Source organism: Blennius ocellaris (assembly GCF_963422515.1).
Source record: "Blennius ocellaris genome assembly, chromosome: 1".
Classification (NCBI taxonomy): Eukaryota; Metazoa; Chordata; class Actinopteri; order Blenniiformes; family Blenniidae; genus Blennius; species Blennius ocellaris.
Genome location: NC_137650.1, coordinates 33,746,310 through 33,769,303, shown reverse-complemented (window position 1 = coordinate 33,769,303; position 22,994 = coordinate 33,746,310). Strand labels below are relative to the sequence as shown.

The following is a 22,994-nucleotide window of genomic DNA, read 5'->3' as shown; positions in this document are numbered from 1 at the left end:
TATATTTAATCAATCTTTTTTTTAAATTTTCCAAGTTAATTCTTTCTCTATGTAACGATGCTTTCCATTTTAATTTTTTTGATATCATTTTATTCGATTACAGTTTACATTTTATTTGTACAGTGCCAAATCCAACACATATATTGACACATATATTGTTGTATAGACGGAACATTTCACTCGTTTTATGTGAATTTAACATTTAATGTTTCTGATGTTTTGGCCACCCCATTTTTTTGACAGAGCGTGTTGTCAGTTAGATTTACAAATGTGAAAGAAAAGTCACATTTTCTAGAAATCTAGTGCTGATGGGACGACAGTTGAAGACTCCTTCTCTTAACTCTGCATCTTGCTCCTTTGTTTTTCTTTTCGTGGACAGTGCAACACACAGGAAATGTAGAAAACAAATCATGGGGTTGTTTGCACAAAATCTTCACCTCAAACTCAGTTATGCAGTTAAACGTCACCTTCGCATAGATCAGAGTTTGAATGGACAGATGATCGAAAAGCAGACTGGATGATAAATCAGTGAATTGATGGACGTTTGAATAAATAAATCAATAGATTTGGTGAATAGATGTATTGATTGGTGTATAGATATGTGGATGTATAGACAGATGGATAAATGGTTGAATGAATGTATCGTGAATAGACGGATTAGATGGAGATATTAAAAGATGGATCACTTATAGGATGGTTGGATACATGAGCTGAGGGATGAATGGATGATAGATTGGTGGATAAATTAACGAATAGGTCAGTGATTGAATGAGTGATTCGCTGGGTGGACATATTTATGGACGCATATATGGATAAGTAGGTAAATAAAAAAGGCGAAAATAAGTAATGAATGGATGAATAGAAAGAAATCCACATGTGGATTGTGGTGAGAATAGTAAAAGATACATATTTTTGTTATTAAAATTCACGCCAGAAAGTCAGCGATCATCTAACTTCAGTAAAATCAACATATTAATATGTGCTCAATTGAAAAAACAACAGTAGAAGTTGATCCGCCAGTCAAAACATGGAACGTCATCATACGTCATTCCCTTTCTGCGCCGGGATTGGTGGACGTGTCTGCAATGGGCGGGGTCGACGCTGTAAACAGGAAGTGAAACTCGGATGACGGAAACATGCTTTTATGTGTTTGAATCCGGTTTAAAACTGTCCAAACTTCTCATCTGGAGCCCGGTACAGAGTTGGACCGTTAACCAGGACGGAAGATGCAGACTGTACGGAAACGACGAGGCAACGATTTAAGCGGGTATGAACACTTAATACGCGGTTTACACTGCTGTTACTCCTCTATTTCGCCTTTATTCCACTTTGTACGTGACTTCTCTGTATCTCCTTCCTCACGTGACCCCGAAACAAACTGCAGGAGGTGAAACACATGAAAGTAAACTCGCAAATACACGGAAAATTGGGCAACTTCACGTGCAAATATACATCATTACAGTGGAACCTACATGTTATAGTAGCTAATGAATAAACATGTACTTATGCTTTCTGAAAGTTATCAATCTATCTATCTATCTATCTATCTATCTATCTATCTATCTATCTATCTATCTATCTATCTATCTATCTATCTATCTATCCATCCATCCATCCATCCATCCATCCATCCATCCATCCATCCATCCATCCATCCATCCATCTATCTATCTATCCAGCTGTCACATGACTGACCTCCTGCTCGACACGTGGTTTTATTTATGTCGTTAAAGATCAACGTTTCCTGTTAATCCAAATAATAAACTACTCACAAAAAGTTTGGGGATATTTAAAGTTTGGATAATCTTAAGTCTAAAAGGAGAAAACATAAATGCACAGTCGTTTAATTGAAATCGATTAAAAATGTGTTTCCCTCCATGTTTATATTTTCACTAAAATCACATAAAGTAGTGCTGTTCGGTGTTTTGTTTTGTTTTATTTACAAAGAGCAAAGGTGGCTCCAGCAGTTTTAAAAGCCTGAGTGAGGCTTGTTTATATCCCAGCATTAATCAGATTGTGGTAAATGTTCAACCTGTGTGCTTTAGTTTATGTGTTACTGTGTGTGCAGCGCCCCTGGTGGTCAGAAGGGAGATGTGCGACAGAGGAAGCAGCAGCAGCAGCAGCAGCAGCAGTTCTTCCACTTGGACCTGTGGCTCGGTCTCACTCTGCAGAACTGGATTCTGGACTTTGGGAGGCCAATCGTCATGGTAACCAGGCTCCCGTGGCTTCAAACAGCCCAATTCATGCTTATTCCTCAACACTCATTTATGGAAGAAAACCCTTTACATTTCAACATGTTTCGTTTTAACATCTGACATATTAAATGTCAAATACTTGGCTTCATCACAAACAACTCATACAGGCTTTATTTTACTCATTTAAAGTTTTTATTGCACAAAAATAGACATATATTCATGTGATGAGCTACTTTTTTTTCAAATTGTATCATATTTTTTCTAGATTTTCAGTTTTAGCACATTATGATCACCCCTATTTAATCATCTTTGCTTGAATGGAGAAGTGTTTCTAATAGTTTGGCCATTGTTAATCTACATATACTTACAGTATATAGTACAATCCATTTCCATGCTTTAATTAGTCACGTTTAAGCCTTGTACATATTCATATTTATTATTCACTTATTTGACTTTTTTCTGTATTTTTTGATTTATTAACATTCTATTATATTTCGTTCTATTCTAGACATACATGCAAGAAACCAAGAATCAGAAAAAAACACTCTGAGAATAGACATATAGGTGTGTTTAAAAAACATTGAATATCATTGAAAACTTTACTTTTTTCTGTTATTTTTGGCACTTAGCCAACATTTTAACACCCAAACAATTCACAGTGGTTTGATCAGCAATTTTGAATGCAACAGCTTCAGGAGAAGTTTTATGACATAACTGTAAATAAATGTATTTTGCACAAATGGTTTCATTTGGCTTCGTGTTGAGCTTGTAGTCATTTTTTCAAAAATGTTGACATTTTCACCACATATACTCTGCCACAACAAAGAAATACTTTACTATTAGTATTTTTCCCAGTCTGATCCACTGAAGAGTAAATTAGTTTGTAACTATTATGACTGTGTTGCTCCTGCTGTACGACAGTGTCACAGGGGTTTTTAAATAAGGGCCAAGAGAAAGAACACTGTTATAACAAGTGTCAAAAGCATGACGATGCTAATATCAGCAACACAAGTGTTTGTATTCAAATCACATCAATGCTTTACAACAGACCCGACACATTCATTCCTGCCTGGCAGATCAGCACTGACCCGTTTATCTCTACATCGTCCCGTGGCGACCGTAACCACGACGATCGTTTCAGGCGGCGTCAGTGACTTCCTGGTTTTTGTGTTGTCTTAATCAGATCGTCCTTCCTCTGGAGTGGTTTCCCCTCAACAAGCCCAGCGCTGGGGACTATTTCCACATGGCCTACAACGTCATCACTCCCTTCTTAATGCTCAAGGTGAGTCCGGTCCGGCGGAGAACCGACGTGATCCAGATGGAAAACATCAGCTTTTTCCGAAGGAACACATTGAGACTTCGTTTACGCAACTTTGAGGCCAGTTTTAAAAGCGACGAGGCGGCGAGCTTTCACAGCAGCGCCACTGATCTAGTGAGTTTTAAGCATGAGTGACACCTCATGCTTAAAACTCATATTGGGTTTTAAGCAGGAGGTGTCAGAAAAGTCACCACAGGGAGAACTGGCTTGTGGCGGCCAAGCGTTCATAGCGACGTCGGTTTTTTTCTATCCTTCGATGTCGGCTCTTCCTCTCATTGTGAAGCAGACTTCACTGAGCGTTGGATTGTTCACCACTAATAGGGAAGGTGAGCTGGTTAGACCGTCGTGAGACAGGCTAGTTTTACCCTCCTGATGATGTGTTGCTGCAGTAGTAATCCTGCTACACCAGTTATGGTGTTGTGTTGTGTCCACTACAGTTTACATCTGCAGTACATCTCAGTTTCTACCTATCTACACTGCGTGTATATCAATTCTGTCAATTTACTCTATTTTTTAGAGGATTTCTTTCTTTTTTACTGGATTGTTTTCTTTTTTTTATTTTCACTTATTCTATTTTTTGTGCCCTTTCTTTGCTCTTGTTTTGATATTTACATATGTTTACATTATCTAAAGAAGTTGCCCTGGACCCTGGTTTCCTCGTTTTGGGATTATACCCTAAAAATATAAGATACACAAAATGGGAACAGTTGTTTATTAATATGGGTTTGTTGCAAGCAAAGAGACTAATTGCACTAAAGTGGAAAGAGACAAGGGAATCGACTATTGGATAAAGCAAATGTTGGCGGCTTTACCACTGGAACGAATCACATATATACTGAAAGGGAAGGAGGACGTCTTTGAGAAGGTCTGGACACCATTTGGGAACTTTGTGGAGGGATGTACAATATCCGGGGATGAAGAAGAGTATCGTGGACAATAATACTTGTCTGGGGGAATTGACAAATGACAGCCTCTCACTGAGTGGTCATTTGATTTGATCATTATTTATTTATTTTCCCTTTTCTGTTTTTTGTATCTGAGAGGGTGTGTGTGTTCATACAGAGTTGTCATCGTTTCTGTGTTCATACTCTGTTAAAATGTAAAAATAAATAAAAACATTGTTGGAAAAAAACACATGTTTACATATTTTAATTCTTTAATTTGATCATTTCTGCACCTTTTTACCTTGAGCTGTTGAAAGTTGGTGTTTCCCCCTGGGGAGGAATACAGCTCTATTCTATTCTATTCTACTCTTACGAAATATGTTGAAAAATCAATGTTTTTTTTTGTTTTTTTTCTTGGTGATTTGACAGGCTTGAGGGCCGCTTTTGGCCCGCGGGCCTCATGTTTGACTCCTCTGCCATAAACCCTCAAAGAATTGCGTCGGTGCAAATAACAGGATAATCTGACAAACGCAGCTGCTGCCATATGAGTGTGAGGAAAACTGAATAACGTGTGTGTGTGTGTGTGTGTGTGTGTGTGTGTGTGTGTGTGTTCCTCCCAGCTGATCGAGCGCAGCCGCAGGGCGCTGCCCCGCACGGCCGTCTACCTCTGCATCGTCACCTTCGTGATGGGAGCCAGCATCCACCTGGTGGGAGACTCCATCAACCACCGGCTGATCCTGAGCGGATACCAGCTCCACCTGTCCGTCCGGGAAAACCCCATCATCAAAGACCTGAAGCCCGCCGCGCTGGTACGACCTCCGTCTGTCTGTCTGCCTGCCGCCGCTTTGTGTGGTGTAGAGTGGAGTACAGAAGGGGGAACGAGGCACTCGTGGGGTTTTCTCAGTCTGCGTTGGTCGGCATTTCAGAGAATCAGCCAACTTTATTTATAGAGCACTTTTTATACAACAAAGTGATACGGAGAAGGGGAAAGAGGAGAACAGGCCCACATGGAAAGAACCTATATCAACATATATGTTTTAATATAGGTTTTGATATAGGTTTTGAATATATGTGACATATATAAAATTGGCCATTTTCCTATATTTTATGTACATATAGGTACATATATGTGCATATATGTTATATATGTGGATAAAATATATACATATATGTACCTATATGTACATATATGTGCATATATGTGCATAAAATATAGGAAAACGGCCAATTTTATATCTGTCACATATATTCAAATCTATATTAAAACATATATGTTTATATAGGTTCTTTTTTACATGTGGGACACACACACACACACACACACACACACACACACACACACACACACACACACACACACACACACACACACACACACACACACCCACACACTCGCACATAGATGCACAACTGTTCAAGACAACCCACATGGAAATAACCTATATAAACATATATGTTTTTATATAGATTTTGATATAGGTTTTGAATATATGTGACATATATAAAATTGGCAGTTTTCCTACATTTGGGAATATAGGAAAACGGCCGGTTTCTGTACATATATGTACCTATATGTACATAAAATATAGGAAAACGGCCAATTTTATATATGTCACATATATTAAAAAAACTATATCTAAACCTATATTAAAACATATGTTTATATAGGTTCTTTCCATGTGCGGGGTCAGGCTCATTAACATGCAAGCATATTAAGAAAAGTAGAGGTTCCACTTCAAACAATATTCACCCTTGTGTTTCTTAACCTTTTTAAACGTATTTATAAAACAACAAATATGATTTTATTAACTAAATTATTCCTGGTTCTAACTCAAAAATAATAAAATGAACTTAAATTGCACACTTTGATGACGGCTACACCATGTTTAACATCAGTCTGAGATAAAGAGACGTCTTTAACATGAATCGAGGTCTAATCCGTCTTGACATGTGAGACTGAAACTTGTGCGGTGCCGTACCGTTAATCCTGATGAAATGTCCCAGCCTCTGTAGTCGATTCGCTCTTCACAGATTAGTCCATGAAAAGTCAACTGCGAAAACATTTGAAGAGGCTCTTCACGGTTCCGTGCTGATTACACAATAGCTTGATTTACTTTCTGGTGCTGACAGTTTGAAACATGATGAAGGTCTGCTTGATTGCCCTTTGTTGTTAAATTAATGAAAGAGTAACGCCCGGTAAAATCAGCCGAATACGCGCAATGGTTTGCAAGGACTGTTTTCTTTTGCGACACACTGAAGGATCTTTCAGCGGCGAGGTCGCGCCCCCCGAAGGCCACAAACACTTCGTGACGGAGGGCTGGAGCGAGTGGGTGTCGCAGTGGAATGCTAACCTGTGAGTGGCTTATTAAATAGGTTGTCAAGAGTCGGCATGTCGATCTGTATTTTATTTTTCTTGTCAAGAAACATTGATTTGATGCACTTCTCCTCGGAAAAAGAGAATGACATTGTTTTCAAAACGCAAAACATTTCAGAAACCAAAAAAAATGCAAAAACTATGTGATTTTATGTCTTTCAAGGCAAAGATTGCGTCGCTGTATTATTGGTGTGAGTTCGTGTTTGTATTAGAGAATATTAGAGTCTGCGGGGTTTTACTTTTATAACATAGGTTTGACCTGGTGAAAGTGGGATGACTCACTGCGAGAGGGGAGACTCGATCAATTCCTTGAATTCAGCGCGAGGTGAGAAGGCAGAGCAGAGGAGGGGGAATTTAACCCCAAACCACCTCCAGCAAAGGGCACCTTGGGTTTCATGAGCAGAGCTCATATGGCATTTTTATAGTAATCAGCTTGATTTGTATCTCCTGCCTGCAGGAGTAACATTTCAATGATCGTGTTTTATGCATGAAGGCAAACATTTTCTGTAAAATCAGCATTTACCTTGAAAAACCCTCAGTTTTACATTTTTACACCATCCACAGCAGGAGTGTCAAACACAATAACCTTTAAATAACCAACCGCAAAATGACAAATATCTCGACGGAAAACTACTTTAATGAAACGTTCTGGTGCAAAGTACAAGTGAAACTTCTCCAACAGCTGTTGCATCATGGGTGTTGTTTTACAAACCCCCCCCCCCGGCAGCCTGTGACTCGACTCCCCTCCTCCACAGCACCGTCCATCAGGTCAGGTCATTTTATGCGAATGTAAGAAAACGTGCTCATTGACACGTGACGGCTCAGACTCTCATTGGTTTTCTGAGTAAACGTTAAGGCCGACTTCATCCAGACTGAGTTGTTTAAGCTCGTGTCGAGCGACAGACGCCTCGATTGGTCCATTACGTGTCCTGTTGTGATCTGGAGGCGACACGTGGAGGATGAACAGTGTGAAGCAGGGCGAGTTTCTCAAGTTAAGGACGAGCAGCCACCTGGTGGGACCTTTTGCAGAGCAGCAATATTTGTCATGAAGTGCATGTGAAGGCACATATATCCCGTCTGTCATCACAACATCAGTTTGGACTGGGAAGTGTCGTTTTTGTTTGTTTTTATGGTAAAAGTATCACCTCTGACCCTGTTTGTTGTGTTTTTCCGCTGTCGTCTAAGTAGTTCATGCCCTGATCACGTTTTTGTGGCCGAACAAGCGTCCCCCCCCCAAACCATCAACATTCAACCCGTGAAATTAATATTTACTTCCATGAAAGTGTTTTCTTGACTCACCAGCAGGTGGCACTGTTGCATCAGGATCTCTATACACACAATGAGTCTCGTGCCTTCACAGATCGACTCCTTCGAGCTGCTCTATTACTACGATGAACAGCTGGGACACCTCATGTGGTATGTTTGTGCTCATTATTTCTTACTGTGTGCGTTTTTTTCATTACTTTCATTTGTGTATGTGCTTAGGCGACTAATTGACAGTAATTAACAGTAAAAACAGCTAAAAAAAAAACGGTTTCCCTCGTTCCCTGTGCACCTGAATCACATCTTTTTTTTTTTGTCTGCATAAGCATCTTGAATTTCTTTTCTTTCTTTTTTTTTATTGAAAGAAAGACATTTTTAAATACATTACAGTCATTCCAATTTGCTTTTATAGAGAAAATAGAAAAGCCTAACATATCCACATGAGCAAGCAGGTTTGTTTGCGACTGTGGAAAGAAAAACTCCCCCAACAGGGAGAAACTTTTGCAGAAACCAGAGTCAGAGGTGGAGGAATTCTGAGGACCGGTTGGGTGAAAGGATAGAGGAGAGGAGAGGAGAGGAAAGACAGAGAAAGACTTAGTGGGGAGAAACATACAATACCCTTGTTAGTGCTACATACATTTTTTTTTCTTTCTAGTAATACAGTAATCACAGTGATCTAAATATTTTCCAACTGCCATGAGATTAAGACCAGCCTGAGCAACAACAGAGCAAAAACCAAAGTAATCACAACAATTATAACAAAAGCAAAATCAAAAGGACATAAAACAAACAAACAAACAAACAAAAACAGGAAGGGGAAAAACAACAACAACAACAAAGCAAACAACAACTTAATTTTGATCATTAACAGAACAATCTCGTCAATGAGGAGTGGAAGTGTGTGTGTGTGTGTGTGTGTGTGTGTGTGTGTGGTTTGTCCTGTGGATGGGAATGGAACTGTTGTGGGGGGGGGGGGGGGGGGGGGGGGGGCGCACAGCACCTGAATCACATCTCTCTTCAAAACATGTCTCACACTGAAACCCAGAGTGTAACGTTGAAGTGTATTTGTGCTGTAGGTGGCGGTAGTGAGTCAGACTCACACTCATCTTGGCTTTAACTCCACTGGAGTCATGAAGTCTGAAGCCCACCGCTATAACTGCTAATGATGTCGAGTTAATTGAGGCCATGATCAGAGTCTTTAATGAGGCTCACACACACACACACACACGCACGCATGCACGCACACACACGCGCGCGCCACAGTCACCGATTAACTAAACAAGCGGGACTTCTCATTGTGGGAGAAAGTATTTCAGTCCCTAAATATTCAACATCAAGTCGCAGTCGACGTTAACGAAAACTTTTGTTGTGTTTTTCCCATTTTCGGGGAGTCGGAGCGTTTCACAAAAATGTTGCGATTCAGTGGCTCCGCATAAAACGACACTAAAAAAAACACAACTTGTCAAAAATCTCACCCAAGGTAGAGCTTTTTAAAAACGCTCTGCCTCTGTGGAAACTGTGGGAAAATGCAACTTTTTGAAAATGCTCCGACTCCCTGAATACAAGGAAAACACAACTTTTTAAAAACTTTTAAAATTTCCATTCAGGGGCCACATGCAGGACGATTTCATCTTGTGTGTGCCTGATCGGTAAAACAATGCCATAAAAACCATTAACTCTTAAGAGTACAGTTTTTTTTGTTGCGGTGGAGAGTGTACGGGATGAAAACGTCTATATTTTCACAATATTATACAATTCCAACCGAAAAATGATGACAACCTCAACATAAAACCAATTTTAATTATGCGAAATACAATGGAATGTCCTAAAAGCTTTGAGGCTAATGCGAGTTTTCCTTCTTTCACAGCAGCACCATTGATATCTCAGCTCGGGCCTCAGTGTTTTGTCCGCTACTCTTAAGAAATCTGTAAAAAAACAAAACTATATTATCTATCAAATGTTTACACTTTAACTTGGTGGTCGGTTTTGGCCCACCGGCCTCATGCTGGACGCCCCTGAACTCTACGTTTTCTCTGCTTCTCTGATAAACACAGCGACACTTCAGCCTCAGTGACACGACACTGAAACTTTCCATTTGGTCCCAAAGGGCGAGAGAAACCTTACAAGTGGCCGCTGGAGTGTGACTGAATAGAACTGACAAGGTGGAGGAGTTCAACGGGGAAATATGCAGGGAAAAAAATAATGGTTCTCTCTGGTTTTCTCTCACATAACAGCAGGATCTGGATGTACAAGTAAATTAACACAGTGGGGCTTTAGCCTTAGTTATTAGTTCCTGGGAAAGATATGGAACCGCCTCAAGGAGCTTCATGGTCCGTTCCTATTAGAGATTAAACCAAGAAGTTCCAGGAATATCTAAAGAAAATAAAAAAAATTGAGGTCCCATTAACATGAGGAGGTGAAAACGCATCATTTTTGCATTTTCATTTCAGAAAGGTTTTTTTCCATTTACACGCCAATGTTTACAAAATGATGTCCGTTTGCACTGAAATGGTAAAAACTGAAAGGAAATGTCGTTTAAAGCCAACAGAAGGGAAGCAGCAGCTTTCCACCTGTCTGGAACCACACTGCATTTTTAGACGTCACCTATCACTTTACACTTCTATATTTTATTTGGAGTTTTCAATTCTTTTTTGCAATTTCTATTTAGTAAAGAATAGTGAAGAGTCTATATAATATTGCACATAATTATTTATTAATTTTTTTTTAGTTTTTTAGCCTTATCCTATTTTCTTTATTCTTTATTCTTTGCTCTCTGTGTCCTGCTCCCGTCCTGTAAAAAGCTGCTGGAACTTGAATTTCCCTGAGGGAGTCATGCCGAGGGATTAATAAAGTCGATCTGAATCTGATATGCCAACTACACCTTTGTTTTCAAAATGTTGCTGTGTAAAACCAAGATGTGTTTTCAGTTATTTCTCCGTGTGAAAATTTTTTTTTTTCTCAGTTATTTCTCTTTTCTTCTCTGCACCCTTTATATCCGTTGATAATGTCTTATTTTTTCCTGTTTGTTATTCACAGGTATATTCCTTTCTTCACCATCCTGGTCATCTACTTCAGCGGCTGTTTCTCCAGCGCCGAGGGCGACCGGACGCTCCCCGTCTCCGGTTGGCTGCTGCTGGGACCGAGCGCTCTCTACTATTGGTCAGTCGTATGAAGCCACATAAACCTTGGTGCATATAGAAACGCATGCATGAACCTTTTTTTCCAAGCTTTGAATGAAATAGAACCTTTGGAGATGCTCTTCTCTTTGTTACACAAGTTTGTTGTGTGTGTTTTTTTTTTTTTATTGTCCGTGTTACTTTTGTAAAGAACGATGAGTGGAGGTCCACATTCAAAGCAACGCTCAAGAATAAGGGTGAAGGAACATTTGATTCACATTGAACTATAAAGACATGAATGACTGACTGAACAGGATAAAGACTCTCCTGCTGTTCTCAGTGAAGTGTTGGTAAACACATTGGACTGCGTTCAAGGAGGTTAAAGAAAGGCAATGAAGAAAATAATAATAACAATAACAATGCATTGGCTTTATAAAGCGCTGTTCTCGGAAACTGAAAGACGCTGCACATTGCATTATTCATTCCCTCCATGCTGGATGGCGGGAAACTACGTACTGTACGGAGCCACGGCTGCTCTGGAGCAGAATCAGAATCAGAATCAGAATCATTTGAGGAAATGGTAGTTTGATGATAAAACCGGAAGCATTTGATCCAATTAAAAACATAAAACGATGCATTAATATCATTAAAAAGACAATAAACTCCCCTCTTGGCTGAGGATTAGTGGAAGTGCACCAAAGTGAAATTAACAAACGTATATCTCAAAGTAGTATATCTCTTATTTTGAAGTTTTATCTCCTAATTTTCATGTGAACTAGTTATTTATTAATTCGTCCACCTTGAGTCCCGTGACTGTCAGTAAACGGTGATGTTGGTTCCTCTCTTCAAGGTACCTGGTGACCGAAGGCCAAATCACGGAGCTGTTCGTCCTCGCCCTCCTCGCCATGCTGTCCATCGTGCTGCTGCAGCGGCGGCGGGGCCTCGGCGCCGACGGCAACGGCCTCTTCCTGCTGGGCAGCTTCTGCATCACCGCCCTGCTGGTGGCGCTGTGGTCCGGCTTCCTGTGGAGCGACCCGGTGCTGCGGAGCAAGTACCCCGGGTTCCTCTACGTGCCCGAGCCGTGGGCGTACTACACTCTGCACGTCAAGGACGGACACTGAAGGAGGCCGTCGCGTCCAGTGCGAGGTCACCCGAGAGCACTTCCTCCTGTTCGCTCGGACAAAAAAAGGAGGATGGAGTTCGGCCGCCCTGGACGTTTTTCACCTCTCAAACACAGGAGCCACTTCACAGGAAACGCCGCACATTCACAAACAATCGACAAGCGGTTAAAGGTCAATCCAGAGCTCGAGACGCTGGTCGGCCATAACATGAGAACCACCGGATAAAGATTGTAGAGCAGCGGTGGCCGACTCGTTTTCGTTCGGACGGGGGGGACACACATAGCCAGATTTCATCTTGAGAGGGCTGGTAACGTAGTGACACAATAACTTTTAAATTTAAACTTTAACGTTTTTCTTTGTCATGCTATAGATAGGTGTTTTTCAACATTTTTTGAGCCAAGGCACACTTTTTTCTTTGGAAAAATCTGGAGGCACACCACCACCCGAAAATGTTAAAATGTGAAACTCTGTAGCCTCTATTAACAATATAAAGTCATTCTCATCAAAGTTTTATCAACAGGATTCAAATAAATACAGAAAAAAGTATTTCCCAATTTCTTTTTTAATAGTGACTCCCTCAGTGTGAAACCTGGACCTGATGGATGAAGAGCTGAGATCCTGGTTCACATTCTTCCTTTTCAAAAACTTCTCTATCACTGTCACTGACACAGTACTTTGATACAAGATGGTAGCAAGAGGTGGAGATTAACCAGACTGACGTCTGTCAGTTTCGATTTCACCGGCAAAGTTCTGTGCTGCCATCTAGTGGCGAAGAGTATTGTAGCGATTACGGAGTTGGTCACAGCAGGGCATGATGGGAGTTCAGGTTATGTGTTGCCGGAGGTTATTGAGGGTCATTGTCGGGGTTGTTGTGTGTGTCGATTTGTGCTTGTGTTGTGTTTTTGTTCCTCGGTTCAGATAGTTAATTATTTGGTCTAGTTTGGTTTGTTGGATGTTGGTGTGCAACCTTGACTGAGAAATGTGTTGTGTGGAGTGTCATCCTGTTATGAAGTTCCGGTTGCGTGTGATCATGTCAAAATAAAAGCCTCCTGTGATCAGCTGGCAGAATAGAATTTCGACTCAGAGCAATTCTTCCGCGCTCGCCACAGTATTTATACTAGATTACTCTGCACACTGCTCTCACAGCTGACAACGGCTGTGAGAGTAAATGTTTTTTTAGAAAAATTGTGAAATTGGATAATTTCCCACGGCTCACCTGACTAGATCTCGCGGAAACACCAGTGTGCCGCGGCACAGTGGTTGAAAAACACTGCTATAGATTGTAAGTAATGAAAATGACTACAGCCTCAACATGAGGCCACATTTAGTGTAACTGGTGCAACATGCAGTAAAATGTGCCCCAAAAAACTGTTGCATTATGGGTGTTCTCACAAACTCGCCCTGGCAGAACGGCTTCGAGGCCAGTTTGACAGCCAGCCAGCTTTCATGGCAGCTCAACGATATCTATATTTTTTACCATTTGCTTGGTGGTTTGGATTTGGATTGGAGCCTCTTATGCGCCGACTTCAGCCCACGGGCCTGATGTTTGTCACCTCTGAGCTCGTTTTGTAGAAATCCACTGTCATGATAGAGATATAATCCATTTCATCTGTCTGTGGTCTTAATGTTATGGCTGTCCGCATCATTGTTGAACCAAAAGTAGCGTACGTTGAATTAGGACTCATTTAAGTAGATAGCAAAAAAATCTGGAAAATAATTTTAGATAAATAAGAGACATAAAAAAATTATATGAATTTACATTGAAAGCTTTGGGATTATCTTTTAATTGAAAATCTAATCTCCTATTAATCTAGCCTTTCATCTCTGGCCATCAATCTGTGCAGGTATTACGGAACCTGATAGACAGAACGTGATCGGATTCTGATTCTGAAAACACAAATCACAAAGTTGACAAACTGAATTCCGCTGATAAATGTCCTTCACAATTACTCATATTCTGTTGTTTTGTACAGTATTTCCCATTTTGTTACTGAAATAAACTGTTTTTATGCGTATTTGGTTGAATTAAATAAAAAAATTGGTTGAATTTCCTTACTCGGGATTGCTTCCTTTCCTTTTGGAGTTTGCATGTTGTCCCTGTGCCTGAATGCCTTTTTACATCTATACCTCACCAATCTAAACATTTGTGTCGTATTGTTTGTTTTTGTTTGTTTGTTTTAAACATGAAAGAAATTCAATTTCTGTTTGAAAACTCTTGATAATGTGCTTACACATCTACAAATATTGCAGAAACAAAGTTTAGACCAAATCTTTTGTACTTGAGGAAGTTTTCACAAACTACTAGTGGTTAAAATAAAAAAAAGACCTGATTTAACTTGTTCTGCTGGAGTTAATATATAAAAACTGTACAATAAGTCACAGACAGGCTGAAATTAAGATAATTTTACCGCTGACACAAACAATGCCATTTAGACGCTTTCCAGGAGAGTCCAGGTTTATTTCTCAAACATTTGCAAACATCAGGCAGAAAAAGCAGCATAAGTAAGTTAAGTTTATTAGTATGTATTTGTATACAGTTTATCTATCAGGCAAAGATGTAAGACAAAAGGACTTTAGCATAAATACAGTCTAAATACGGTCAACAAGGAAAAAAAAAAGCTAACGCTGTAACTTTAGCTCTCTTTAGCGACTATAATGCTAATGCTACCTACATTTCCCCGGTGGTAATATTAGCTTTCTATTAGCATCGGGGCATGAATTTCCATCATAAAATGTAACTTTAAGTGCCGCGTTCTCCTCAATTTGTAGGTTAAACATGTTTTGTGGTTCTATGCAAACTTTCTTTGAAACAAAGTAGTAAAACCTCTTTTGTCTAAAAAGTTGTCGATTTCTGGTCGCTGGTGAAAAACAGTCTCGTGGGATACGACTGTGAGCACATGTTGCTTTTCAAATAAAAAAACAGGAATAAAAATATTCTACTCACCGTTTCTGGCTTTGAAAATATAACGAGAGAACCACGGCTCATTTTGAAATACAGAAACCTCGAGAATAAAGCCTGACCTGATTTATTCCCCACTGAGTATTTTTGTACAAGTGAATGAATAAATGAATGAATGATTTTTTTTAAAATTTTGAACATAGATAAACAAAGTGTAACTACTTGTACATACAAAAGAAAGAATACATAGCAAAACGTTGCACATTGTTCTTAAAAGGCTCATTGTTCAACTGGCTTCTATTAAGATTATTTCCCTGCATTCCTTCTGACCATCAGTAAAGTTCAGCCACGAAGCTTATCGAAGGGAAGTGAAGGGACAATACTGCGGGGTGGATCTGGTGTCAGCGGTTCCCACGGCGACGCGTCTTAAATTACATCAGGTGGTGGACTTTAAACAGAGGAGGAGCAACAGGAAACGGATCCGTCGGGGAAAGAAGCTCCAGACATGGTGAGAGAAAACTCCGCTTTCCTCACATCATATGTGTTTTGTGTGAAAACCCAACAGACCGTGACTCTCTCCACTCTTTACAGGCGAAGTTCTTCTCCCCAACTCAGATCAATGGTAAGACGAGCGCTCTGCTATGCTCCTCAACACAACCTCACCTTCACCTTCCTGTCCGGTGGCGTGCTGTTTTCTCATTTAGAAAGTGTCTGTTTCTTGTCCCCCCCCCCCCCCCGTGCAGAGTTCAAAGAGTGTTTCTCGCTGTACGACAAGAAGCAGAAGGGCAGGATCGAAGCCTCGGACCTGATCACCGTGATGCGCTGCCTGGGCACCAGCCCCACGTTCGGGGAAGTGGAGAGACACCTGCAAGTTCACAAGATCGGTAAAAGTCCAATGAATCTTTATCAGATGGTGTACGTCATCCAGTATTTGTGCAGCGGTTGTGTTTTACCGCCTCTTAAGTTCACAGAAAACACTGACAAAGCTCCACCATGTTGTTGTTGATTGGTTTACCGACAGGATAACTAAAAAACTCACGGAAAAACTGTGATATAAATTAGCAGAGTAGCAGTCCATTTTCATCTTGAGTGGGCTGGACTGGTAAAACAGTTCTATTATACCCTTTACAATTTAAAATCCAAGGTGTTTCTTTGTTGTGGCTCAGGGATCCACGAGGAAAGTGTTAATATTTTTACAAAACCAAACAACTGCAGCGGAAAATGACCACAGTCTCGACATAAAGCAGATTTTAACGAAGCCTTCTGGTGCGCAATACAGTGAAATGTCCAGAACACTTGTGTAGCTGCTGCATTATGCTTCTTTTCACAAACTCACCATGACAGCACGGCTTTGAGGCCGTTTGGTATCTCAGCTCGAGTCTCAATGTTGTGTTTGCAACCTTTAAGAAAGTTTTCTGTGTTTGACAACACTGATGTAGAAGAACAATGTGGTTTTGGAGATGATAACGTTGCATAGATGAGGCCTTATTGAGCGCCTCATTCTCCTGCATTGACTTCAAACCTTTCTCCATCAGCTTGGTATGGAAACGATGCGTCACTCACCATTTTAATTCATCCTTTCGTTATAGAGAACATATTTCTCTTAACTGTTTAGATGTTTATTGTGGCTCTCTGAGACCTGAAAGTCAGTTTCCGATGCAATATTATTGTAGAACGTACTACCAAGGTTAAATCCACAGTCATATAACTGTCACGGTTACATCCATTGTCACTATTCAGCATCTGTTTGGTGCTTTTATCTTCTATATGAGGTTTAAACCGAGGAGGCAGAGCGGGATGTTGAGAAAAGTGAAGAAAATTTTATATAAAGGTTTTTTTAATTAAACCATTTCCTGATTTTCAGCTATTTTTTGTTTGATCGCTGTGCTTAAGGGTGAGAGTAAATGATGGAACCATTTCTATGCATAACAGAATGTAAAAATGTACATTAAGAGAGAGAACCCAGAGAAACTGGTGCAGATCATTATTGAGCATCTTCTTTCTAACATCCAGATTATAATTGTTTTATGTGTTTGTCTTTACTTGTGACTGACCTGTAAATCAAGCATTTCATAAGAAATGGAGAAAACTAGGACATTTTTATTTTCTTCAGCTTTTTCTTGTCAACAGAAATTTTGGAAATTGAATGCGCCGCTCGTCAGAAGCCCGTGTTTCTTTGCTTCACCCCTGTGCTTTAGAAAAGAAAGGCGAGGTGGATTTTTCCTCCTTCCTGACCATGATGCACAGGCAGATCCAGCAGGAGGATCCCAAAGCGGAGATCCTGGAGGCCATGAGGATGACCGACAAGCAGAAGAGAGGCTACATCCAGGCGTCGGAGCTGAGGGCCAAACTCACCATGCTGGGAGAGAAACTCACCAACAAAGAAGGTGAGATGAAAGCTGCTTGGAGGTTCTAGTAGAGCAGGGTGTCGTCGGTAGGAATGGAGGAGAAGGGGTCCTAGGACGGAGCCCTGGGGAACTCCACGAGTGACTGGGAGACAGAAACTGAAAATGACCCATTGAAGAGGATGGTGTGAGAGGAGTCAGATTGACGAGGGTGACATGAGAGATCAGGGCAGAACTCAAACTGGAACTTTTACCAGAGAGCTCATTTTGACTCAGGCCTCATTTAAGACTGAAAACTGAAAACAGCGGTGGAAGTTTAAAAAAAGAAAAATGCTTGGACTATCTCAGTGGTATCTCAGTAGTTTTAGCCATTATGGCTCCTTCACTATTACTTTATTGCAGTTTACTATATTCAGGGTGACTCATCTGCAGGAAAAAAAATCTGGTCCACACCATTCACTAAAGGAATATTAATACTTATTCCAAAAAAGCTTACTACATTGTGAACATATTACAAAACTGATTTTTAATTTGAAACAAAAAAAACTGTTTGACAAGTTGATCACAGGATCTCATGAACACACAGCGTATGAACATATTGTTTATTATTTGGACGTTGCTTTGAGACTAGTTTCCCCTGAATCGTCTCTTCATTACCGAGGTTCATTTACTGGGAGGTGCAAACTGCAGTAATAAGCAGACTTTTTAGGATGTGACACATTTCAGCTGAAAAAATGGTTTTGTCACCTCGAACTGCCGAAGCCAGCGTGTGAAAGCTTATTCGCTTTTGGGTTGTCAACCCCTCACATCCAATTTCCAGCTTTTCAAAACGCCAGAAAAGGCTCGTTTTTCCCCCTCTTTATTTCTTTGTGCTGCTGGATGAAGCTTCACGCCTCTGATGCTCAGGATGTTTTCATGTGAGATATGATGGACGGATTCCCTGCAGTGCTGCACACATCTGCTCTCATATGGGGGTTTCATTTACCCTGTCGAAGGCCTCAGCGTGGCACAAAGCCACAATGCAGAATGCTGCGAGGGGATGACGGCACATTAACACCCAGTGATACGAGGCTCGTCTGCCTCCCGGCGGGGAAACTTCCCAGAAGGCTCTGGGATCAGCTGAAGCGGTCGCTGGTGTCAGGCGTTTCTGCAAATACATTATTCTGCAAACTTGCAGTGTGGTTTAAGTCAGAACACATTGTTTTTGTGCTTTCGTTACAGAAAAGCTTTGGTTAACGTTTTGAAAACGATGTAGTCATCATGCCAGGCCATAAGGTGGCACTGTGGGTTGTTTTTGTAATGAAACGACACACACACACACACGCGCTTAACTATTTCTATTTATTTTTTAAATTTTTAACGAAGGAACAATTAAAATGATATGAAATGATGGAAAAGAAAAATAAATAATGAAACCGATTTCAATATGATGCACATTTAACTCATTCAAAAAGGGAAAGGAAGAAGTCGGGGCTTGTCAAGTCCTCCCCCCATTCTACACCAGTGACTAATGAAAAAAATCCAATAAAATAACTAAACAGGCAGTTCAAAAAAAACAAACAAAACTACTCAAATCGAGCTACTTAAGTACATTAAGTATTTTACAAAGCGAGAACACAGAAATTAATATGGTCATACGACCAAGTTGGATTTTTATGTCAAAATAAAGGTACCGAGTCTAGAAGAAGACTATGGACTGGGAGTCATGACAAAACATTGTTCTTGTGAGTATGTGCAGAAATACTATTTACTGCTGCCATGGTGTGCAGTAGCAGTAGCGGTAGCGGTAGCAGTAGCAGTAGCAGCATGTTTTGCTATGTACACGGAGATGGAAGTTGTGTAAAGTTGTGTTCTCAGTGGCTCGGAGAACTGTTGTCGTGTGAACCGACAAAGAAACCAAAACAAGTTTTGCGTTTTCACTTGAAACGGTTCCCGGGTAATCCGGGGACAGAATCACTGATTCTGTTCTTTCTTCTCCCGCAGTCGACGAACTCTTCAAAGAGGCAAACGTCAACCCGAAGGGCAAAATCAACTACGAGGAGTTCACAAAGATGGTGACACTGCCACCGGCCGACTACTGACACACACACGCACACACACACACACACACACACACACACACACACACACACACACACACACACACACACACACACACACACACACACACACACACACACACACACACACACACACACACACACACACACACACACACACACACACACACTATGACTTTCTTCGTTTGCACTTGTTTGTTTGACATGATTTTCTTTTCCTTCCACGTTAAACTGAATTAAACGTTTCTGTGAGGAAAGCTCGAGCGTCTCATTGTGCTTTTGTCTCTTCTTCTATTGACTGTCTAAAATAGAAAGACAGGTTGGGAAGCCGAAAAAAGCAAGGTTGACACCTTATAAAAAGATTAACAATCAAAAGTAAACCAAGGCCAAATTCAACATAATCAACCTAAAACAAACCAAGGCCTGACAGGCAGCGAAGGATCGCTCTCTCTCCAGAAAGGAGACGATAAAAAAAAACAACAAAAAAAACAACAACCTGCAAAACACTCAAAGTCCACAGTATACGAATTTCTTACCATTAAAATTTGCATTAAAATTAGCATTTTAATGGCACTTCATCTGAGTGAGAACTTTAGCTTTCGTCAATCAGCGTGTGTTTAATTTACTTCCATTGGAAACCGCTGTAAATGGTTTGCGTGTGTCCAGCCTGGACACAGTGATTGTGTGTAGAGCGACACCAGACTCTATAAAGTGTGTGTTTTATGGATGGAACAGTGAGAAAAGTTAGATACGCTACAGAAAAGACACCAGTGAGCACATTTCCAATCACTTCTGTTGTTTGCTTCTCGAATTGGATATTAGTTTTCATCCCGAATGAAAAACGTTCACACTACATGATGATGACCGATTCCTCTACCTTTTGTGTTCCAAGTGATGATATTTTCAATTCCAGATACTTGTATAAAACCTAAAAACGGCTAAACTAGACACAACCAGCCCCGAAACAATTCTCCTCATCCCAGCCTTTCTTGGCACCTCGTCAGTTTCCAGCACAGGCAACTTGCCAAATAAACTAAATTATCTTTTGTGAACTAAAGTACAAGGAGATGATCTTTGTAGAAAGTCAGAGAGCATTATTAATACAGCCAATAAAACACAAAAATCAACCCACTAAACATGGTGTTGTTTAGAGTTTTTGTCTCGTTGGTCAATTTGAAAGATCTGGGTGTCTAGTTGTACATTTTAAGGCACGCTCTAATCATTCTCCCATGCTGCAGCAACATTAATATAAATCTGAAGCACCTTTTTAATGGAAAAACAATAGAAATTGATGACATTTTGGATCATTTTTAACACGAGATTTGTCTCCAACGTGAAACATTCAGCGTATTATAACAACTTGGATGGAATATATAATCTTATGGCACTATAAAAGAACAATGACTGAAATAACAGTATTTGCTAAATTAATTATCTAAGCGAGTATGATACTAAGGTGCAACGTCAAGACTTGGAATGCGAAAAATTTTGATATATATATATATATATATATATATATATATAGTGCACCATCCAGGGGGTGTGGCTGACTTCCGAACAAAGGTGCCAACTTCTACCACTACACCCACACACCCCATGTACTTGCAGTCATGGGTCCATTTAATAAGATTGATTAAATCATGCAATTTGGCAGAACATGGGCTCGGCTATCGAAAGAGAATATTTTGCGTCAGAGAGTTTGAAAATATAAGATATAGACTCCAAGATCATCGAAATTGTCTAACTGTACCCAAAATTATGAACAAAAGTAGTTTTTCCTTTAGTCATTTTCACGGCCATCTTGAAAAATGGCCACCATCTTGGCATTTTGAATGGCCAATCGAGCAAGAATTGATCAGAGACCTCCTGAGGGTAACCATACCAAATGACATGCTTTTATCATAATTTGCACGATTCTTATCAAACCGTGACTTTAGCTGCCCGACCAAACTGCCCGACCAGGAACTAAGTGCGTCCCGGCGGTGGGAATTTATGCACCTGAAAACCGTCTGTACTGGGAGAGACAACTTGGCTCAGCCAATACAATACTAGACAGCGGCTTCTAACCGCACACAAAACACACAAAACACAACAAACAGTCCTGAAAACCAAACAAGAAATGTATCTGCAACCTCTCATTATGAGGGGATATAATGAACGCTCCAGCCAGGAAGTGAAATGGGACACCCAGCGATGATCGTCACCACAAACTTGCTCCAGAACAAGGCTGAAGCCAACATTATCACCCCCAAAACCAAACAAACTAGGGCGGCTGCCTGAAAGGACAGAGAGATCGAGCAGCCATCTTGGATTCACCGAGTTTTTAAATGGTTCCAAGCAGGTGAAGCCAATCACGAGACGAGGTGGGCGGGACGGGCGATCGATGAGGCTGTGAAAAAGGAAGGTGGAGGAAGAAGAGCAGGAAAACACACACAGATAAAGACGTGAAAGAACGAACAGAAGCAACCCAGAGGAAGAATTGTAGGAATTCTCAACGACGAATGAAAAGCACTGTATTGTGCGGAGCACAGTACAGTGTTTTCGAGCTGCTGTGAACGGCGGAATGATTTTACCGTTCAGATATTCCTTTCAGCAACTTAATTTCTTTCTGCTGGGAAACAAATTGAATCAAAACATACAAAGAGGTATGTGCAGCGAAAACGAGGGAAGAGAGGATTTGTTTGTTTGCGGCCGTCACATGGCTGCAGCTCAAAGGTCCATTAAAATGTGTTTTCTCGTCAATTTCACACGTGGTTCTGTGTGATTCAAAGTGACGCCGGCATCCTTGATGGCTCCAGTGTGACGCGGTCGTCATCCCCCCCCCCCCCCCCAATCAGACGCCAACGGCGACTGCAACGTGAAAAAAAACAATGTGAAGAAATTGTATATGCGAGGGTTTGACAAAAGCAGAATTGGCCTCCTTCAAATGTGCCGAATGTTTTCCACCATTGTGTTTTGGCTTCATTGTTGTTGAGGCGACGTCCTGAAACGGCACAGATACAGAGGAGCTGCCATGGTTTGATTAAAGTAAAACAAAAACAAAGTGGGGGCAAAAAAGAAATGTGGTTTAGAAATCCGATGGAGCTTTGACTGTTACAGGTTTATCTTCTTTGTCCTTTTCAATTATGTGTGCACACAGTGGGATGAGCTGCATGCGAGACAAAGGAATTAACAGGATTGAAATAAACAAAAAGACAAAGAAAGGTTGGTAGGGTCGGGTTGGACAGGTCCTACATTGATTCTGCTGTTTTTAATTGCCGCTTTTAATATTCTTGCACTTTTACATGGAAACTCTTGCAGCAGCGACTCATCCTGTTATTGGCAGCAGACCTGCCATTATACATTCTTTTTTAATGTGCCAGTCTTTTCCCCACTTAATTGGGTTTTTTTTGTTGGGTTTTTTTTTCTGATTCTGATTT

General features: G+C 40.6%; 2 protein-coding genes across 2 annotated transcripts; both read left to right on the top strand.

The window, feature by feature from the left end:
• Window positions 1-1,197: 1,197 nt before the first annotated feature.
• On the top strand, window positions 1,198-14,206 carry LOC308133197 (ceroid-lipofuscinosis neuronal protein 6-like). The gene is made up of 7 exons (XM_080500498.1): window positions 1,198-1,267; window positions 2,069-2,207; window positions 3,379-3,477; window positions 5,018-5,206; window positions 8,132-8,187; window positions 11,071-11,193; window positions 12,001-14,206. The coding sequence occupies exons 1-7, from the start codon at window positions 1,227-1,229 to the stop codon at window positions 12,269-12,271; spliced, it is 918 nt and encodes a 305-aa protein (XP_080356624.1). The 5' UTR covers window positions 1,198-1,226; the 3' UTR covers window positions 12,272-14,206.
• calml4a (calmodulin-like 4a) lies at window positions 13,650-19,596 on the top strand (the record flags this gene model as incomplete). The annotated part of the gene is made up of 5 exons (XM_080498252.1): window positions 13,650-13,695; window positions 15,736-15,792; window positions 15,914-16,054; window positions 17,369-17,557; window positions 19,499-19,596. 5 exons carry the CDS (start codon window positions 13,650-13,652, stop codon window positions 19,594-19,596), a joined length of 531 nt encoding a protein of 176 aa, XP_080354378.1.
• Between the last annotated feature and the right edge of the window lie 3,398 nt (window positions 19,597-22,994).